This window comes from Panthera onca, chromosome F2, assembly GCF_046562875.1.
Source record: "Panthera onca isolate mPanOnc1 chromosome F2, mPanOnc1 haplotype 2, whole genome shotgun sequence".
Lineage (NCBI taxonomy): Eukaryota > Metazoa > Chordata > Mammalia > Carnivora > Felidae > Panthera > Panthera onca.
In genome coordinates, this window is record NC_138356.1 from 20,337,999 (window position 1) to 20,357,088 (window position 19,090).

Genomic DNA, 19,090 nt, shown 5'->3' on the forward strand with positions numbered 1-19,090 from the left:
TTTGACATTTTCTTTAAGATTCAAAGTCACAATTATGAATGATAATATCTATATGCTAATTTGTTTCAATATATTTTTAATCCTTCTATTTATTTTCTGATCTTTTTTGGTTGCGGGAACATTCCTTCCCTATGATATGTCATGGTGTCTGTTTTTGTCTGCTGACATTCTACTTCCACATCAGCTTTTCTCTGTTACGTTCTTCTAAGGACCTTTATTAGGTAGACATAGATTTCAATTTTGTTCTTTTGACACCTGTTTTTTTTTTTTAATTTAAACTGGGGATAGGATGAGGGGAGTGGTTTTATTATTATATAAAATGGATGATGGGAATGCAAACTGGTGCAGCCACTCTGGAAAACAGTATGGAGGTTCCTCAAAAAACTAAAAATAGAACTACCCTACAGCCCAGCAATTGCACTACTAGGCATTTATCCATGGGATACAGGTGTGCTGTTTTGAAGGGACACATGCACCCCCATGTTTATAGCAGCACTAGCAACAATAGCCAAAGTATGGAAAGAGCCCAAATGTCCATCGATGGATGAATGGATAAAGCAGATGTGGTGTGTATACACACACACACACACACACACACACACAAACACACACAATGGAGTATTATTCGGCAATCAAAAAGAAGGAAATCTTGCCATTTGCAACTACGTGGATGGAACTGGAGGGTATTACACTAAGTGAAATTAGTCAGTCAGAGAAAGACAAAAATCATATGACTTCACTCATAGGAGGACTTTAAGAGACAAAACCGATGAACATAAGGGAAGGGAAACAAAAACAATATAAAAACAGGGAGGCGGACAGAACAGAAGAGACTCATAAATATGGAGAACAAACTGAGGGTTACGGGAGGGATTGTGGGAGGGGGGATGGGCTACATGGGTAAGGGGCACTAAGGAATCTACTCCAGATGTACAACATAGTGATTCAACAATACATTCTATGCTCATAAATAAATAAATAAATAAATAAATAAATAAATAAATAAATAAATAAAACAGATGAATACTATGAAATACTATGAAGTTGTCGACTGAATTCTATTACCTGGAAATTAACATTAATCCCAGATATAAATGATAAACATCAAATACCAAACAAACATACTGACCCTTGTTAATGCTTTTTGTAATTTTTCTGACATAGATATTTTTGGGCATAATATGTCTTCTTGTGGAAAAAACAAAGATATATCTAAAGTTTACAGCCCATGTCTAAATTCAAATAAAATAAATATCTTTTCAGAAACAATTTATTGATGTAAAATTCACATAACATATAATTAACTATTTTAAAGTAAACAATTCAGTAGTATTTGGTACATTTACAATGGTGTTCAACCACCACATCTATCTAGTTTCAAAATATACTATTTTATTATAAAAATAATGTAAGCATTTATGTTCAGGAATGATATTGGAACTCACTTTCATTTTATTCTTTATAACTTTATGCACTTTCTAAATTTTCTACTATGGGTATGTATTGCTCTTATATTCTAAAAAAAACCAACTGAACAAACAAAAAACTGCAATTTTAAAAGGATGCAACAATATGTCCTCTTCCAGAACAAGTCTTCCCTGACTCAGGCAGCTGACTTAGGAATTCCTTCCTCCTGCTCCTTCAACTTTCCTTAGAATGTACATACCTCCATTTAAAGACTTCTATTGTATTATGTCTATTTTCCTTTCTACCTCCTAGTTCTTCATTCTATAGTAATTGGTCAATAAAGATATTTGCGAAAGACAGAAAGCAAGAAAGCAGGAAAGCAAGAAAGCAAGCAAGCAAGCAAGAAAGAGAGCAGGGCTGGGAGGGAGTTGTTCTCCTGTGTAACACGGCCAACATAGAACCCAAGCGTCCCTATTTCCTGCTCATCTTCTTTGAAACTAATGACCCCCACTGTGTTCCCTAATCATAAGTCTCCCTGAAAATATTGCAGTTTTCCCTTCCCCTCCAAAACACTCTGGCAAATGGCATTCCCTGCTTGCCAAAAAAAAAAAAAAAAAAAGAGTAGAAGGATCTAGGTGACTTTGCATATCAGAATCCCCTCTGGGCCAGCATGTGAAGCTCCACGGCCATTTACGTACAAACAGTGGACAGAAACAGCAGCTGTCAAGGCCCAAGATACATCATTAGTGGTTACTGGCCACAGTACTGTTGTGCTTGTTTAAATCCAGCATCAATGAGTATTTTTATATATAACTTTCTAAGTAGATACTACTCTGATGAGTAATCCCACAGTTAATTTGCACTGAATGTAAAGAAAGTGCTTTCTTTTTCAGGAATTCTTTGTTAGGCCTGTTACCATTTACCTCCTAAGCTCCAACTCTAAAGGTCTGGCTTACCACAAGATGACATATGTACAACAAAATAAACGCAAAAGAGAAATGAAACAAGGAACCAGAGATAGAGAAGACATAAATACAGCAGAACATCAAAACCAGAAAAAAAGGAATTAAATATGTCTATAAGATCCTTGCTGGGCTTCAAATTTGACTCTTCTTCCCGGCCACCAAAACAAAAAGTTGTACAATCATCGTTTGCAGAAAATATCTAATTGCTTTTCCTCACTCTGTTGTAGACTAGTGATTCTCACAGTGTGATCCCTGGACTACCAGCATCAGCATCACCTGAGAAGCTGTTACAAATGCAAATTCTCAGGCCATACCCCAGGCCTCCTGACTCTAATGCTCTGAGCCAGGACCCAGCCCTCTGGGTTTTAATAAGCCCTTGTGGTGCTTCCTAGAGAGCCTAAGTTTGAGAACCACTGTTTTCACTACACAGGGTTTTATATAAAGGGCAGCAGGCAATGCACCTATGGCAAATATGGGGAATTCAAAAGCAATGGCTTTCAAAACAAAACAAAACAAAACAAAAAACAAAAGCAACAGCTTTCAATAAAAGCTCCAAACATAAAACTAACCTGTAATTCAGCAAAGGAACAAAGGCAGGATGCAAGAGGGCTAACATAGCATAGACCAGGCTTTGGTGATCCCTCTTTGCTGAGTCAAGGATTGACCCCAACATATTCCATACTATACTAGTTTTAAAACATGTAGCAAAGGGCCGCATGCAATAGTTCTCGATGTTCTTGGGCAACTCAGATTTGGGATTTATTCCTCTGCTCCTCTCAGCCAGCTCCTCTCCCCATATCTGAGGTTGAAATCCTGAAACCAGCTTTGACCCCTTCATCCCCATTATCCTCATATCAGTTACCACATCCTATAGACACAACCTCTCTTTCCCTTCTCATCACTCAATAATTCAGTCATCAAATATTGACTATCTACTAAGTGGTATAAATTCATCAAGGTACCTGGAGGACAAAATATCCTTGCCTTCGTGGGGCCTACTTTCTCACTGTGGAGACAACAAATAAGATAGATAAATAAGTAAAATATATAATATGTTAAATAGTGATGAGTACTAAGGAGAAAAATAGAGGAGGGCAGGAGATAAGAAGCTTTGGAGAGGAAGGTGGAGATTTGTAAAAAGGGTGACCAAGCAAGGTCTCACTGAGAAGGGACACTTTGAGTAATATCCTGCAGGAAGTGAGGACTTCTGGGGAAGAGCATACCCAGTACAAGAATGTCAAATGCAAAGGCCGTGAGGTGAGAATATGCCCGGCAAGTTTGAGGACCAGTGAGGAGCCCAATGTGGCTGAAGTGGAATAAACAAATGGGCCTGTAGGAGGGAGATGGGGTTAAACAGATAAGCAGGGACCAGATACTAACCCTGGTAGGTCATAGAGGGAGGAGACTTTTCTGCGAGTGAGATAGGAGACCACAGAAGCTGGCAGAGGAGAGGCATCCTTCTGGCTGCAGAGTTGAAAGCAACCAAGAGGGAACAGGGATAGAAGTAGGGGGACTAGTTTGGCAGGCTACTGTCCTTTCCTTGTTTGCTACTCAAAACTATCATCGCCTTTCCCTGGGACTCTGCCATAGCTTTCCACCTGGGCCCCTCCTCCCATTCTACCCCTTTCCCTCCCTAATCTACCAAATGGAGTGCCGTCAAATGTCTGCTCAAACCTCCCCACTGCCCCCTAGGGACAGATTCCATTAAAAGTTACTAAAACTTGGGGCACTTGAGTGGCTCAGCCGGTTAAGCATCCAACTTCAGCTCAGTTCTGATCTCACCGTTCACGGGTTCAAGCCCCACATCAGGCTCTGTGCAGACAGCTCAGAGCCTGGAGCCCACTTTGGATTCTGTGTCTCCCTCTCTCTCTGACTCTCCCCCACTCGCACTCGGTGTCTCCCTTTCTCAAAAATAAATAAACATTTAAAAAAAAATTTTTTTTAAGTTAATAGAACTCAAGCTCTCTACAACACAATGTGGCCATGCCTTCCCTGCCCAGCCTCATCTCGCAGGTATCTCCACGTACAACCAACCACAGTACACTTGCTCCGCATTCTCAAACACATCTACACAGTCTGACCTTGCCTTTGCTGTCTCTGACTGGAACCATCCAACCTCCACCTACCGAAACCCTCCCAGCCTGCCGGGGTTCTCCACCAATCCCACCTCCTCCATGAAACCATTCCTGACCCCTCAAACAGATGTTCCCTTGCCTGCCATTGAAGTTCACACCATCGTGTCAGTCCTCCTTTCTGGTCTTTCCATCTGTACTCATCCTGTCTCCCTCCATGGACTACAAGCGCCCTAAGGGCAAACCATGGCTCACTCCTCTTTATCTCCGCCGCAGCATGGCATACAGCACTTCGACAGAGTGACTAGTCATTGAATTAAGTGATGCCAACACAATCCTTCAGTGATCAAAATCCCATAACCTCCAGTAGCTGTTTTAAATCAGTTCATCATTTCAGAATAACTATTTTATTTAGTTAGGATTATAAACATATTGCAATCTACCACAGACAAAAGTCTGGAAGAGAAGAATCTGTTATATTTTATGCTAATTAATAATGCTAAGCAGTTAAAAGATTAAAAGTGGACACAAAAGTAAAAAATTTTTTCTTATGATTAACTGTAACCAAAAGTTTTCTATTTAGGAAGATATCCAGCTAAATTTGGAAGACACCAAAATGCTGGACCTCAAACCTCAGGAAAATTGATCTAGTTAAGAATTTTAAGTGTTTATTTTTATTGGTAAGATTTTGATGCAATCAATGTTAATCTCTTTATGGAAAGGTGATGCAGACACACTAAAAATTCTACTTTCTCCTTTGTGGTGTTTTAAAACAGTCTTATTCCTGCATAATTTATAACAAGAATCTAGAAACACTGAGTCAGATTTCCCCAATGTCTATCATTAAAATGTGGAGGCAGAGAGTGGATTTGTATGGTTCAAATCATTTTTTTTAAGGAAGTATAAGTTATTAACTTGGGTATCTTGTCACCTCCTCTTTGAAGAAGCAAACACTGGTATCCAAATTTCAAATATTAAGTAAAGGGGCACCTGGGTGGCTCAGTCAGTTGAGTGTCTGACTCTTGATTTGGGCTCAGGTCATGATCTCAGAGTTGTGAGATCCGGCTCTGCACTGAACATGGAACAGCTTAAAAGTCTCTCTGTCTCTCTGTCTCTCTCTCTCTCTCTTTCTCCCCCTCTGCTCCTCTCCCCCGCTCGTGCTCTCTCTCTCGCTCTCTCTCTCTCTCTCTCTCTCAAATAAAATTTTAAACTTTGGGGGCATCTGGGTGGCTCAGTTGGTTAAGCATCCAACTCTTGGTTTCAGCTCAACTCATGGTTTGTGAGTTTGAGCCCCGCATAGAGCTCCAAGCTGACATTGTCGAGCCTGCCTGAGATTCTCCCTCTCCTTCTCTCTCTGCCCCTCCCCTGCTCGCTCTCTCTGTCTCTCTCTCTCAAAATAAATAAATAAAATTTAAAAAAAAAAAACAAATATGAAATAAGACCTAAAGGATGGAGCACCTGGGTGGCTCAGTTGGTTAAGTGCCCAACCTCGCTCAGGTCATGATCTCACAGTTCATGGGTTCCAGACCTGCATCCAGACCAGCCTGAAGCCTGCTTCGGATTCTGTGTCTCCCTCTCTCTCTCTGCCCCTCACCTGTTCACATTCTGTCTCTCTCTCTCAAAAATAAATAAACATTAAAAAAAAAAATTTTTTTTAAAGACCTGAAGGAGCCCTCCTGCAGAAAGCTGGACAAGGGAAAAAAGAATCTGAGAATCACACTCAGACTTAACTCAAAATGAAATCTTAGCAACCATTCTTTAATTCAAGGCCTCAATGAGGGATCTCCCTTTCGTAACACAAACTGTGTCTACAGTGGAATGACTCCCAGAGATGTAATTTGTCCTTTTGAAAAGCAGATTAAATATTAGACTGTCATTTCCTATAGGTGATAGGTATTACATATTCTGGAGAAAATCACTAAGTACAAGATAAATAGGAATTAATCATAAATATTCTATTAAACATGATTCCTACATGATTAACATCATGTGAACCATTTTTAGCAAAATATTTGCACTGCATACTCCCATTAAAACAGAATTCCTTTCTAAAAGGACAAAGTGCTTCCTGAAGTCCCAGTCCAGATACAATTAGAGAACCCAGCACAAGTGAAAGTAAAAATGAACCAGCTCTGTATCCCAATCAGGAGGTTTAGCTGCAGAAGCGAGATCAGTCATCACAATGAAGGCATAGGATGAAAAAGCTGGGAATGTATCAGAAACACTGACAGAAAATCAGAAAGGAAACAGATTTTATAAACCAACTACCCATCACTGCTAAGACTCCTCTTACTTTTTTTCTTTAAAAGAAAATATCCTCATCTATCATATTGAGCATAGAGAAGACAGAGAGGAAAAATCCCTAGCAGTACAAGATGACCACAATAAAATAGTATATAGATTCAGTTTTGAAAAATAATCTTAGAATTCCATAACCACTTTTTCCACTTTTGAACCCACATGCCTAAGTGCCCTTTCCCACGGAAGTAGGCCCTGAGTCAAAGATTCAAGTCCAAGCAGTTTATTGGGGAGGTTCAGAAAAAGCTGTTCAGGAGTGCCCAGGACACAAGAGTCCCCTACAAGGGATGTAGAAATATACCTCAGAACTGTCTCACCCATCAAGTAGGGAAGCTGGGGTGTTCATCAGCCAGTGGTTAAGACTGCCATGGGGAGGGGGAGACCTGGGTGGCTTAGCCAGTTAAGTGCCCGACGTGGACTCTGGTCATGATCTTGTGATTCGTGAGTTGAAGCCCGACATCATGCTCTCTGCTGTCAGTGCGGAGCCTGCTTCAGATCCTCTGTCCCCTCTCTCTGCCCCTCCCCCACCCTCTCAAACATAAATAAACATTGGTGGGGGGGGGGGGGAGGCTGCTGTGTGGAGAGTGGGAGAGTGTTAATTCCCTGGCACTTGATACCAGACTCAAGTAGGAGCCAAGAGGTTTCCCAGCCCACAAAGAAAATCCTCAGGCAAGAAAGACCTGCAGAACTTCAGGAAGGTACCAGCAGCCAATAGGCCTCCACCACAAAGACGGTAAGGTCCCAGAGGGAGATGGGACATGAACATCATTGTCTACGCTGCATCCTCCAAAGGAACGCCATCCCCCTCTCCAGTCATATCTGTTGTTGGTGTTTGATATCAGTCTTCTCTTCCTTTTCTCTACTATCCAAGACAGCATATATTTCACATTTAAGCATCTACCCCTAAGCTATAAAATATACAATCTTAGCTTACCTATGTCTTTATTTTCCCTTTGACTCTACTTTATATTCTTTATAAATTAAGACTCTAAGTTGGGGCACCTGGGTGGCTCAGTCAATCAAGTGTCCAACTCGATTTTGGCTCATGTCATGATCTCACAGTTTTGTAAGATCAAGCCCTGGGGGCTTAGTGCTGACAGCATGGAGCCTGCTTGGGATTCTCTCCATCCCTCTCTCTGCCATTCCCCTGTTCAAATGCTCTCTCTCTCTCTCTCTCTCAAATAAATAAATATTTTTTTAAAAAGACTCTGTCTATTCTTGTGTTGTAAATTCTTTAATATCAGTCTTGCTCTCTATCAAGTTATAAAAAAAAATTACTCCTTGGTAATAGCCAACAGGATCCATAATACACCCATGAAAATGATGGGTTGGCCCACATGATAAGAGCTCAGGCCACACTAGCATCCAAAGAATCCTTGATGGTATTAGAGGAGAGTAATTTTTGCAGTTCTAGAAGTACACACTGTCACAAAATAATTGCAGGGGGAAGGGGAGTAGAGGAGGCAGGTCTAAAACTTAACTGGGAAGGACCATTTTCAAAGAAATGTGACTTCACTTGTTTTGCAAAAATATGGTCTTAAAAAAAGTCCGATCTAACTATTATTTTTCTTTGACTGCAGGGACTATTCCGTAATACATTAGTAACTTCCTTCTAGGCCTAAAAAGTTCCTCTTTGACTTTAGTGTGTATATAATCAAAGTGAGAGGATAATGTGCCTAGGTAAATTTTACCTAAAACAATCTTGACTGATGTAAGCACTTGGTAAATCCTATGCTTCATAATTTCAAGAAGAAAAAAAAAATCAACTCAGGGATTAAAAGGCTGAAATCAATGGGAATGTGGTATTATAGTTTTCTTGACTTAAAGGGACTTACTGTCACTCAACAGATAGACTGAACACTGAACAAATATTGCCTGGTTAAAATTAATTTGTTTGGGTTTGAGATTGCCTAATCTAGTCTTTAATTTTAAGACAAATAAAAATGAAAAAATAGACCCATACACATCTCTGAAACTTTCTGGATGTTTTTACACTGATGTTTAGAGGCCCATTCTATAGCCACTTACAAGCATCTGACAGAGCCACTGTTAAATGAGATTGCTACCCAGTATTAGATTTTACTTTTAGGTAAGGATCAGGCCATACATCACCAAACCCACCGTTCCTCTGGAAAAAAACCATTCATCATACAATGCAGTATTTTAAAAATCAGACATCTCTACTCACAGTAAATGACATACATAAATATCTGTATCTTTAGGGTCTATATCAGTGCTTCTCAAACAATCTGTGATGAAGAACTATTTTTGAATTGATGTTTCCAGGCTGTCATATACTGATACTTTTGCAAAATATATTAAAGAGGAACTATAAGAAAATAAAATGTTTACCATACAAAATGCAAACTAAGTTTATTATCTTTATTAGATTCAACAGGCATAAAGTTATTGTCAAATATCTTTAAACGTTTCTCAGCACTTACTCAAACTTTCAGTACTTAGCACAAGCCAGTAGCAGTTGGTCGGTAGCACTGGCCTTGGACCACAGTTTGAGTAGCACTGATCTAAAATACCATGCACTAAATAAATAAATGAATGAATAAATAAATAAATAAACACACACAGATAAAAATAAGATAAAATAACGGCACACATATTTTCTCAAAAGATATACTTTACCTCTGACATTCTTTCCAAATCCCATAGAAGAAACTTTTTTGTCCACTTGTTCACTATTGTTTGATTTCTCCTTCATAACGTCATCATCACTAACAACATCAGCAGAAAATTTTTTCTTTTTCTTTTTCTTGTGTCGAGGAGGAAGCTTTTTTGGAAAAGTAAACATTGGGAATATCACAAGAAACATTGCAATGGCACAAAGGAGGAATCCACTCCACCTAAAAAATTGGGAAATGTGAATAGCATTTATGGCCTTTGTATTATGAGTGAGAACAAATTAGCAAAGTAGAAGTTCATGGTAATAAAATTCTCCAGGGAAAATTTTTTACCTTCAACAACTGTAAAGCAATAGGAAGTTGGACAAACTAAGAAAGCACAGGAGTCCTCCCTTTCTATGTTATAAATGAGAAATCTACCCAATAATTATACTAGTATGATAATGAACATTATAATTAGCAACCTGACTAGAATTTTATTCAAATATTTGTTAGTTCTGCTATAATGTGCATTTTACCATAAATCAAGAAATAAAAAATAAATCAATAACTCATAAGTATAATAAGAAAATAACACAGACTCTCTCAGCATACTTTGTGGACCAAAATAGACACATTTTTCTTACAGAAAACCATCCTTACCTCATGTGAAATGTATTTTAAATTGCTAATGGCATTCAAATATTTTTCTGCAAGAATTTCAGAATATATTGAGCCTCTTAGCTGGCCCTTACAATAGTTAATCATGAGGGCCACCGAAGACACTTATGTTTGATCACTGCCTTCAAGAACTTACCTAGTTGTAAAGGAGCTAAAAATATAAGAAACAATCTCCAAGGAATGCACGAATGTATACAATTAAGTGTTAGATCATGTGGTATAGACTATGAATGCTATAACCATTCAGATAAAGGAAATGTGTGTTAGAAACAGACACAGGAGAAGCAGACCTTGGAGAAGCAGACCTTGAGCTATGTAGAATTGAGAGTCTGTCATTGAACTCATCTGAGGTTGCCATGCTGCAGAGAGCAGAAAGCAAATGTAGAGAGTAGAACTCAAATTCTAGTTAAGGCCTTGGGCTTCCTGCTTGCGTAATTCCTCAGGCACAATCTCTCAGTCCCCTGTCAACCCTTTCTTAGCAAAGCAAGTAGAGGCTTCTGATCCTACCTAACAGGGTTGCCACTTTCTTACATACTGACTCCTTGCCTCTAATCTCTGTCCTTAAAGCTTTCAGGTTCTTAATGCTCAGACTCTGACTTCTGTATCAGCACATTCCTATAGTTGCAACCTGGATGCAAGCAGCATTCTAAGCATCGGTGTTGAAATCAACATTAATCATCATCCATTAAGAATATTAATCATCCATTAAGAATGTAGATCGGGGCATCTGAGTGGCTCAGTCGGTTATGCATCTGATTCTTGATTTTGGCTCAGGGCATGATCTCATGGTTTGTGAGATCAAACCCCACGCTGAGCTCTGCACTGACAGGGCAGAACCTGCTTGAGATTCTCCCTCTCCCTCTCTCTCTGCCCCTCCCCTGCTTGTGCTCCCTCTCTCTCAAAATAAATAAATAAACATTAAATATATATATATTAAAAAAAGAATACAGATCAATAGAAAAGTAAAAATTCATTCAAAAACAGCGTTTCTATTAAAGTACTGTTATCAGCTGCTAAAAAGGTCACACTTTTGCTGACAGAATAATTCCAAATAATTCCATAAACCAGTCATTAATAATCCAGTGTGCTATTTTCAAAGATACTTAAAGTTATATCAAATGAAGATTTATAAACAATCAGAAGAAAAGGCTTTATTTTGAGAAGATTGCTCAGAGCAGACTTCTAGCAATTTCAATTATTCAGTGTACAATCAAGAACCCAGTGCCTGACACAGATTAGGTACTGAAAATCCTGAATAAATAACATTGAATGAGATAGGTTTTAAAAAATAAAGTCATCTGTCTACAGAGAACATGGCTACGATCCTGCCTGGCCCGGTAGTAACTCACTGCTTATGGGGCCTTTGCTGATCTGTCCCTCCTTATCTACCACCTTTCTGCACACACTACATTCAAGGCCCTTGAACTTCCTCAGTTCCCTAGACCAGAACAGGACAGATAGCGCAATATAAGGGACAGTTCTAGAGCTGTGGCTTCAGACAAACATGGGTTTTGTCTTGTCTTTACCACTTACTAGCTCTAAGATCCTGGGGAAATTATTTCACTTTTCCAAACCAGCTTTCTCATCTGAAAGAAGAATACTACTAACTGCTTTTTGACGTCATCAGAATTAATAAGACAATGCATACGGTGGACCTAAAAAAATGCCTGCCCCCAAATCAGCAATCAATTCAAAGTAGCTAGTTTTGTTTTTGTTATGTAGATCTGTATTCAGCAACACTACCCACCTCCACGCAGAGATATCAAATGAAAATTATATGTAAACATTTAAGATAGACTTATAGTTGGGGCACCTGGGTGGCCACAGCCAGTTAAGCATCCAACTCTGGATTTCAGCTCAGGTCATAGTCTCATGGTTTGTGAGACTGTGCTGCGTTAGGCTCTGCACTGACAGCACAGAGCCTGCTTGGGATTCTCTCTCTCTTTTTCCCTCTGCCCCTCCCCTGCTTGTGCTCTCTCTCTCTCAAATAAATAAATAAACATTTAAAAAAATATATACTTATAGTAGTCCAGAATAAGAGTAAATAACAGAAGGAAGGGAAAAATTATAGCAAATAAACAAAAATAATATAAAAATAGTATAAAAGTTTGGGGTCTTTTCAAAGCAGAGCAAGCTGGCCCATATTCTTCAATGGTCTTCAGTAGCATCGACAAAATGCATGATCTAATCACAGAGCCAAAGAAGACCCCAAGAAAAGCTGAGGAAGACAGAAAGTATGTGCTATATGTTAGCAAAAGACCATCAGTAAGAGCTAAAACTGAGAAACCAGAGTCCCTAAGTCTCTTTCATGAAGCATTACTCAGAGACGACTCACAAAGTGGAGCCAGTTAAGTATATTGACTAAGAGCTTCGCCTTGGACTGTTTCTTATCCCAGCTCTCACTGCCTCCAAGGCTTTGGGCAAGTTATTCAAATCACTGTGCGTCAATTTCCTCATCTGTAAAGTGGGCATTAGTGACTACATATGGTTGTTGTGTATGTAGGCCTAAATATGAGGCTTAAACAAAAATGTCTGTGAAGCACTTAGTACAATGCTTGACACACAGTCATCACCCCATAAACATTAGCATTATTCATGCCTTCCTTCACTCTCTCAGTATATAGTTATTGAAAAATCCATCATTACTACTAGGCATTGGATTAAATAACATTGTATCAAATACCTCGCTTCTGGTCAAGGTAAAAGTCTATTATAAACTAAGCTACTTGATAAATAAAATTCAATTTTTGAAGAGATCTTTGTTATACAGTTCTATATTGACAACTTTTATCATGTATACAACTAATATTGGACCATTAAAATAAATAGGGGCTCTTGGGTGGCTCACCCAGGTAAGCGTCCGACTTTGGCTTGGGTCGTGATCTCGCGGATCATGAATTGGGACCCTCTGTCAGGCTTTGTGCTGACAGCTCAGAGCCTAGGGTCTGCTTCAGATTCTGTGTCTCCCACCCACTCTCTCTCTTCCCCTCCCCTGCTCATGCTCTCTCTCTCCCTCTCTCTCAAAACTAAATAAAAACATTCTTTAAAAATTTTGTAATAAAATAAATAAAAGTTCCTGAACATTTATTAAATTCAAAGAACTGAAAAATAGCTAATACAAACCATGTAACAAGAACTATTCTTTTTTCTCTCTTTTAAAAAAAATTTTTAATGTTTATTTATTTTTGAGAGACAGATTGAGAGCGGAGAAGAAGCAGAGAGACAGGGAGACACGGAATCTGAAGCAGGCTCCAGGCTCCTCATTGTTAGCACAGAGCTGGTCATGGGGCCTGACCCCCGGAACGCAAGATCATGACCTGAGCCAAAGTCAGACGCTTAACCAATTGAGCCACCCAGGCACCCATAGCAAGAATTATTTAAAGCTGCACAGATACATACCCTTTTATTCCCCATAACAACCCTATGAAGTAGCTACTGCAATTACTTCTATTTTATGGAGTTTTTTAAAACCAACAACTGAGGGGCACCTGGGTGACTCAGTCCATTGAGTGTCCAACCTCAGCTCAGGTCTTGATCTTGTGGTTCGTGAGTCTGAGCCCTGCATCAGGCTCGCTGCTGTCAGCGCAGAGCCTGCTTGCGATCCTCTGTCCCCCTCTCTCTCTGCCCTTCCCCTGCTTGTGCTCTCTCTCTCAAAAATAAATAAAACATTTAAAAAAAAATTTTTTTTAAATTTTTTTTAATGTTTATTTATTTTTGAGACAGAGAGAGACAGAGCATGAACGGGGGAGGGGCAGAGAGAGAGGGAGACACAGAACTGGAAGCAGGCTCCAGGCTCTGAGCCATCAGCCCAGAGCCCGACGCGGGGCTCGAACTCACGGTCCGTGAGATCGTGACCTGAGCTGAAGTCGGACGCTCAACCGACTGAGCCACCCAGGCGCCCCTAAAAATTTTTAATAAATAAAAATTTAAAAATTAAACCAACAACTGAGGCACAGAGAAGTTAAGTAACTTCCTCCAAGGTCACACAGCTATTAGGTAGCAGACTAAGATTTAAACCCAGGAGAATATGGCTTCAGAGTCTGCGCTCTTAATCACTCTACTTTGCTACCAATTGGAGTGATGTCTACTAGAAAACTTTAAAAAGTCAGTATATGGGGCACATGGGTGGCTCAGTCAATTAAGTGTCTGACTTCAGCTCAGGTCATGATCCCGTAGTTCATGAGTTCGAGGCCTGTGTTGGGCTCTGTGTTGACAGCTCAGAGCCTGGACCCTGCTTCAGATTCTGTGTCTCCCTCCCTCTCTGCTCCTCCCCTGCTCATTCTTTGTCTCTCTCTTCCTCTCTCTCAAAAATAAACATTAAAAAATGAAATGAAATGAAATGAAATGAAATGAAATGAAATGAAATGAAATGAAATGAAAAATTAAAAGTCAGCATAAAGTACTTATGAGCCTGAAGCTCGTATCTCTTTCCTTCTCCCTGCCCCCAATTTGGTCCTCTTCATCTTTCCCCCTCCCTCTAGATGTTCCCTTTATTGACATGCTCTTTTCACAGACATCTAAATAGAACACAAAATATACATTGAATGTTCATAAACATATTTTAATAATCCACTTTTCTGAGAATAAAAAAAAAATCCTTACTCTGATTTATTTCAGAACTGTAAAGAAAACAGTAGTCGAGACCAAAAATTTCACTATTGGTTAAGAACTTAAAACTCCTGTGTTATTCCCCTAATGCTGACAAGGGAACTTCCTTTTGTATGATTTAAAAATTCTACCAGTCCAAGTTCATCTAGATCTTAGCACATCCATCTTCAAAGAGCATTACTTATGAAAAGAGAAGTGTTATGTAACTTAATTGATATTTCTTAACTGCTTTGAAAATAGACAGTGTTAAGCATTATTCTCATGTACTTAAGAGTTATGAGATTATCTTATGATGAAATGCATAGGTAACAAAAATGCTCTAAGAAACTCTTTTGAAAGTAATCAGTTGACACTAATTTCTAATAGTGAACTATTCTCTTTATTATAAAATGAGCATTTCTTGTCAGTGTATACCTATTACTAATCCATGTTAAATGAACTCAGGAAGCCAATACTTTTTGGTTGGTGCTTGCTATCATGAAGAAATAACTTATGTGCAAGTTGAGGACAATGAAGAACTCGAACACAGTCCTGGCTGTGTGGATGAATAACCTAACATCCAAAGTTGGAGTTCTCATTCTAAGTCCTCAAGATTACTTATTTAGCAAGACAATTAAGGGCTACAAGTGAGAGAACAGCTAAATCTCTAGCACTCGTTGGAAAAACAATTACTGAGTGAAAAGATTCACTAACAGTGTGACAATGGAAAAGAGGGGGCTGGAGTTTGGGGCAGTCGGGGAGGGCTGACAAAGCAGAAACGCAGATATAATAAGGAAGTGGGAGGAAAATATTTTTTTAAAAGGCACAGCAAAGATAATGAAAGCTAGGACACAGCAAAGATAATGAAAGCTAGGACACAGCAAAGATAATGAAAGCTAGGACACAGGAAAGCCCCAACACAGCCACCTTCTCCTCCTCCACTCTGCTATTTATAGCAGAAAATGCCTCAACCCTAAAGAAGGATTGGATTAAGCCAATGTTCCCAAGCCCTCAGCACTAGCTTCCCATTGCTGCTATAACTACCCCACCCTTAGGGTTTAAAACTACATAAACGTGGTATCTTATAGTTCTGGCGATCAACAGTCTCAAGTGGGCTGACAAGGCTGCATTCCTTTCGGAGGCTCTAGGGGGAAAAAACCTATTTCCTTGGGTTTCCTAGCTTCTAGAGTCTGAGTGTGTTCCTTGGCTCATAGAATCTTCCTCCATCTCCAAAGAATGTGGCTCCAACCTCTGCTTCAATCACCCTATCTTCTCTCACTCTGACCCTCCTGTCTCCCTCTTACCCTTATTAGGGACCCCTGTGATTACACAGGGCCCATTCCTGTCATGAGGATAACTTCCCTGTCTCAAGACCCCTTAATCACATCTGCAAAGTGTCTTGCCATATAAGCCAACACATTCATAGGCTCTGGAGATTAGGACATGGATATCTCTGGAGGATTAACTATTCTGCCTTCCACCCCGTACTGGGTGACTTTCAGCTGTTTTTCATATTCCCTTGGGGGAAATGTTTATTTTAACTATAAGAGTACCACAACGTGAACTATCATTAATAATGAATGAAATAGGGGCACCTGGGTGGCTCAGTCAGTTAAGCGTCCAACTTTGGCTCAAGTCATGATCTCACAGTTTGTGGGTTCAAGCCCCACATCAGGCTCTGTGCTGATAGCTCAGAGCCTGGAGCCTGCTTCAGATTCTGTGTCTCCCTCTCTCTCTCTGCCCCTCCCCTGCTCATGCTCTGTCTCTGTCTCAAAAATAAATAGAAACATTAAAAAAAATTATAAAAAAATAATAAGTGAAATGAAAAAATTTAGTGAACAATTCTTACCAGTTTCCAATGAAACGAGGGTCATTCTGATCAAGGTTAACAGGATTTCTGGGATCGACATAAAACCCAATAAGAAGTCCACCTAATAAATATCCCACTGCAGGACCAAGTGCTCCCATGACATACATGATGGCTGAGAAGACAGAAGGGGAAACATGAAATACAGCAACGTGTTATTTAAATTTCAAGAGCTGTCTAATTTCAGTCATTCCATTTATATGTCACAGTTAAACCCAGTTAACAGCATCCAAAAACAAAGAACTTTAGAGATTGTGCCTCTATTTATATTTGGGTTTCAAATCATGCCCTTTATTTAGCTGCTGCCTGTTGTCCTTTTAGAACATCAGAATCATCTGGACAGCTTTTCGGTTGCTTTTGTTTGGTTTTTTTAATATAAGTGCTCGGGCCCCACTAAATTTAAATTTCTGAAAGTGCTAGTTAATGAGCAGTCACTGGATAACCAAAAGAAGATGAAACGTAGTGTCAAGATTAAAAAATAAATAAACATAAATAAATAAATAAATAAATAAATAAATAAATAAATAAATACAAGGTCATTTCAAGATAAGAAGGAAAAATAAGTAGATGTCACTTGTCACAGCTGGAAGATTCTAACAGAACGAGTGAACCAAGGCCAGATGCTGCCATGAAGCTGGATTTAATTGAATTGGCAAAGGTGCTCAAGCCCCCTCAAATCATGAATATTTTTCAAACCACCACTTTAGAATCAAAGAAGAGCTTCCAATGCATTTGGTTTATTGTTAATTGAGGAACCTTAAAGATTCATAAATCTCGTTAAATGGCATGAGTGAGAAGGTCCAAATGGATAGCAGGAACCCACAGCTGAATGAAAAAATAACTTTTTAAAGCACATGACCAAAACAGGAGGGGAAGGGGTTCTGTCAGTAGATCAGAAAGGTTTTCATTCTATCCAGAAAACAATTTGGCCATCAAAATGGGCTTAGAGCAAAACGTAACAATAATTTAGGGGTGCCTGGGTGGCTCAGTCGGTTGAGTGTCTGACTTCGGCTCAGGTCATGATCTCACAGTTGACGAGTTCAAGCCCCGCAACGGGCTCTGTGCTGACAGCTTGGAGCCTGGAGCCTGCTTCACATTCTGTGTCTCCCTCGCTCTCTGCCCCTTCCCTGCCCATGCTCTGTCTCTCTCTGTCTCAAAAACAAATAAACATTAGAAAAAATAACAATAGATTCACTGTCATGCCTTTATATTGTTTTGACTGCTGTGATTTCAAATAAAAAAATAATTTTGTCAATTTTTAAATTTTGAGGTAGGATATGAAATTCCTTAAAAATCGTAGAAAAATCTAGCCACACATTCCAAACCCATTTTTTTTCCTGCTAAAATTTAGTTATTTGGGGAGAAATCTATAAACACTTTTAAGATACTCTTGGGTGCAAGGCATGATAAACTCAGGTGTTGAGGCGCCTGGGTGGCTCATTGGTTAAGCGTCCAACTTTGGCTCAGGTCATGATTTCACGGTTCTTGAGTTCAAGCCATGTGTCGGGCTCTGTGCTGACAGTTCAGAGCCTGGAGCCTGCTTCAGATTCTGTATCTCCCTCTCTCCTCTCTCTCTCTCTCTCTCTCCCTCTGCCCCTCCCCTGCTCATTCTCTCTCTCTCTCTCTAGAATAAACCTCAAAAAAAAAAACCCTCAGGTGTTACATATTTCTCATTTCTGTTGCCATCATGCATTTAAGCTACTGAATAAATAACTAGTTTTCCATACCCTTTAAATAGCACCATATTGGGGTGGCTCAGTTGGTCAAGCATCCAACTTCAGCTCAGGTCATGATCTCACAGTTCATGAGTTCAAGCCCCAAGTTGGGCTCTGTGCTCATAGCTCAGAGTCTGGAGTTCAGATTCTGTGTCTCCCTCTCTCTCTGCCCCATCCCCACTCATGCTCTGTCTCTCTCTGTCTTAAAAATAAATAAAACATTAAAAAAATAAGAAATAAAAAAATAAATAGCACCATATTTACCAAAAAGAAAATTTGACTAATCAGACTAGCTCCACCTTACTTTATCACCTGAACCTAAATAAACTTTGAATAAACTTGTACCTCCTGTTACTTATCACTACAGACAGTAATTTAACACCTGCTCCCATTTTTCACACTATTTCATAAGAGAAAGTGCCGTGTTTATTTTACAGAATCGTCTGCTTGTAACAAAAGACATTAGGTGCTTCGACTTCTCCATCTGTGTTTGGAAATGGAGAATGGAAGCACAGCCACAAGTAACTGGTATTCCTTTGGAAGCATGCTTTTAATAAAACAAAATTAGAATTTTGATAAATATCTTGTTAACCTGTTTATAGCCTGAAACAGAACTCAAGAATAAAAAATGCCTTTTCAGTTTTACCCATATGCATATGAAGATAAAATTTATGTTTACACCTCCAGGCAAATCAGCACCATTTACAACTTAAAACTGTAATGAGGCCAAAATGTGACATGAATCATCTTCCCAAAATAGTTCTTCTGGCATGAAAGAGACTGTCTTACAAACACAGACAGGGAAAAGGGTATTTCCGCCATCCTGTTTATGCCTGGGGCACTTGAGTACAGCATCTCGGAATGCCAAGCAGCACGGTGCAGG

General features: G+C 39.4%; 1 protein-coding gene across 5 annotated transcripts in view; it reads right to left on the bottom strand.

Moving 5' to 3' along the window:
* SLCO5A1 (solute carrier organic anion transporter family member 5A1) overlaps positions 1 to 19,090 on the bottom strand; it is a 300,952-nt gene that overhangs the window by 71,940 nt on the left and 209,922 nt on the right. For all 5 annotated transcript variants that reach the window (XR_013553601.2, XR_013553600.2, XM_078441935.2 and 2 more), the window contains exons 3-4: positions 16,475 to 16,607; positions 9,383 to 9,600 (exon numbers count right to left, since the gene is read on the bottom strand). Coding sequence is in view for 3 of the 5 variants with exons in the window: in XM_078441935.2 (XP_078298061.1) it covers positions 9,383 to 9,600; positions 16,475 to 16,607 (351 nt within the window). In the remaining 2 variants the exon portion in view is untranslated. The remainder of the gene's footprint in view (positions 1 to 9,382; positions 9,601 to 16,474; positions 16,608 to 19,090) is intronic.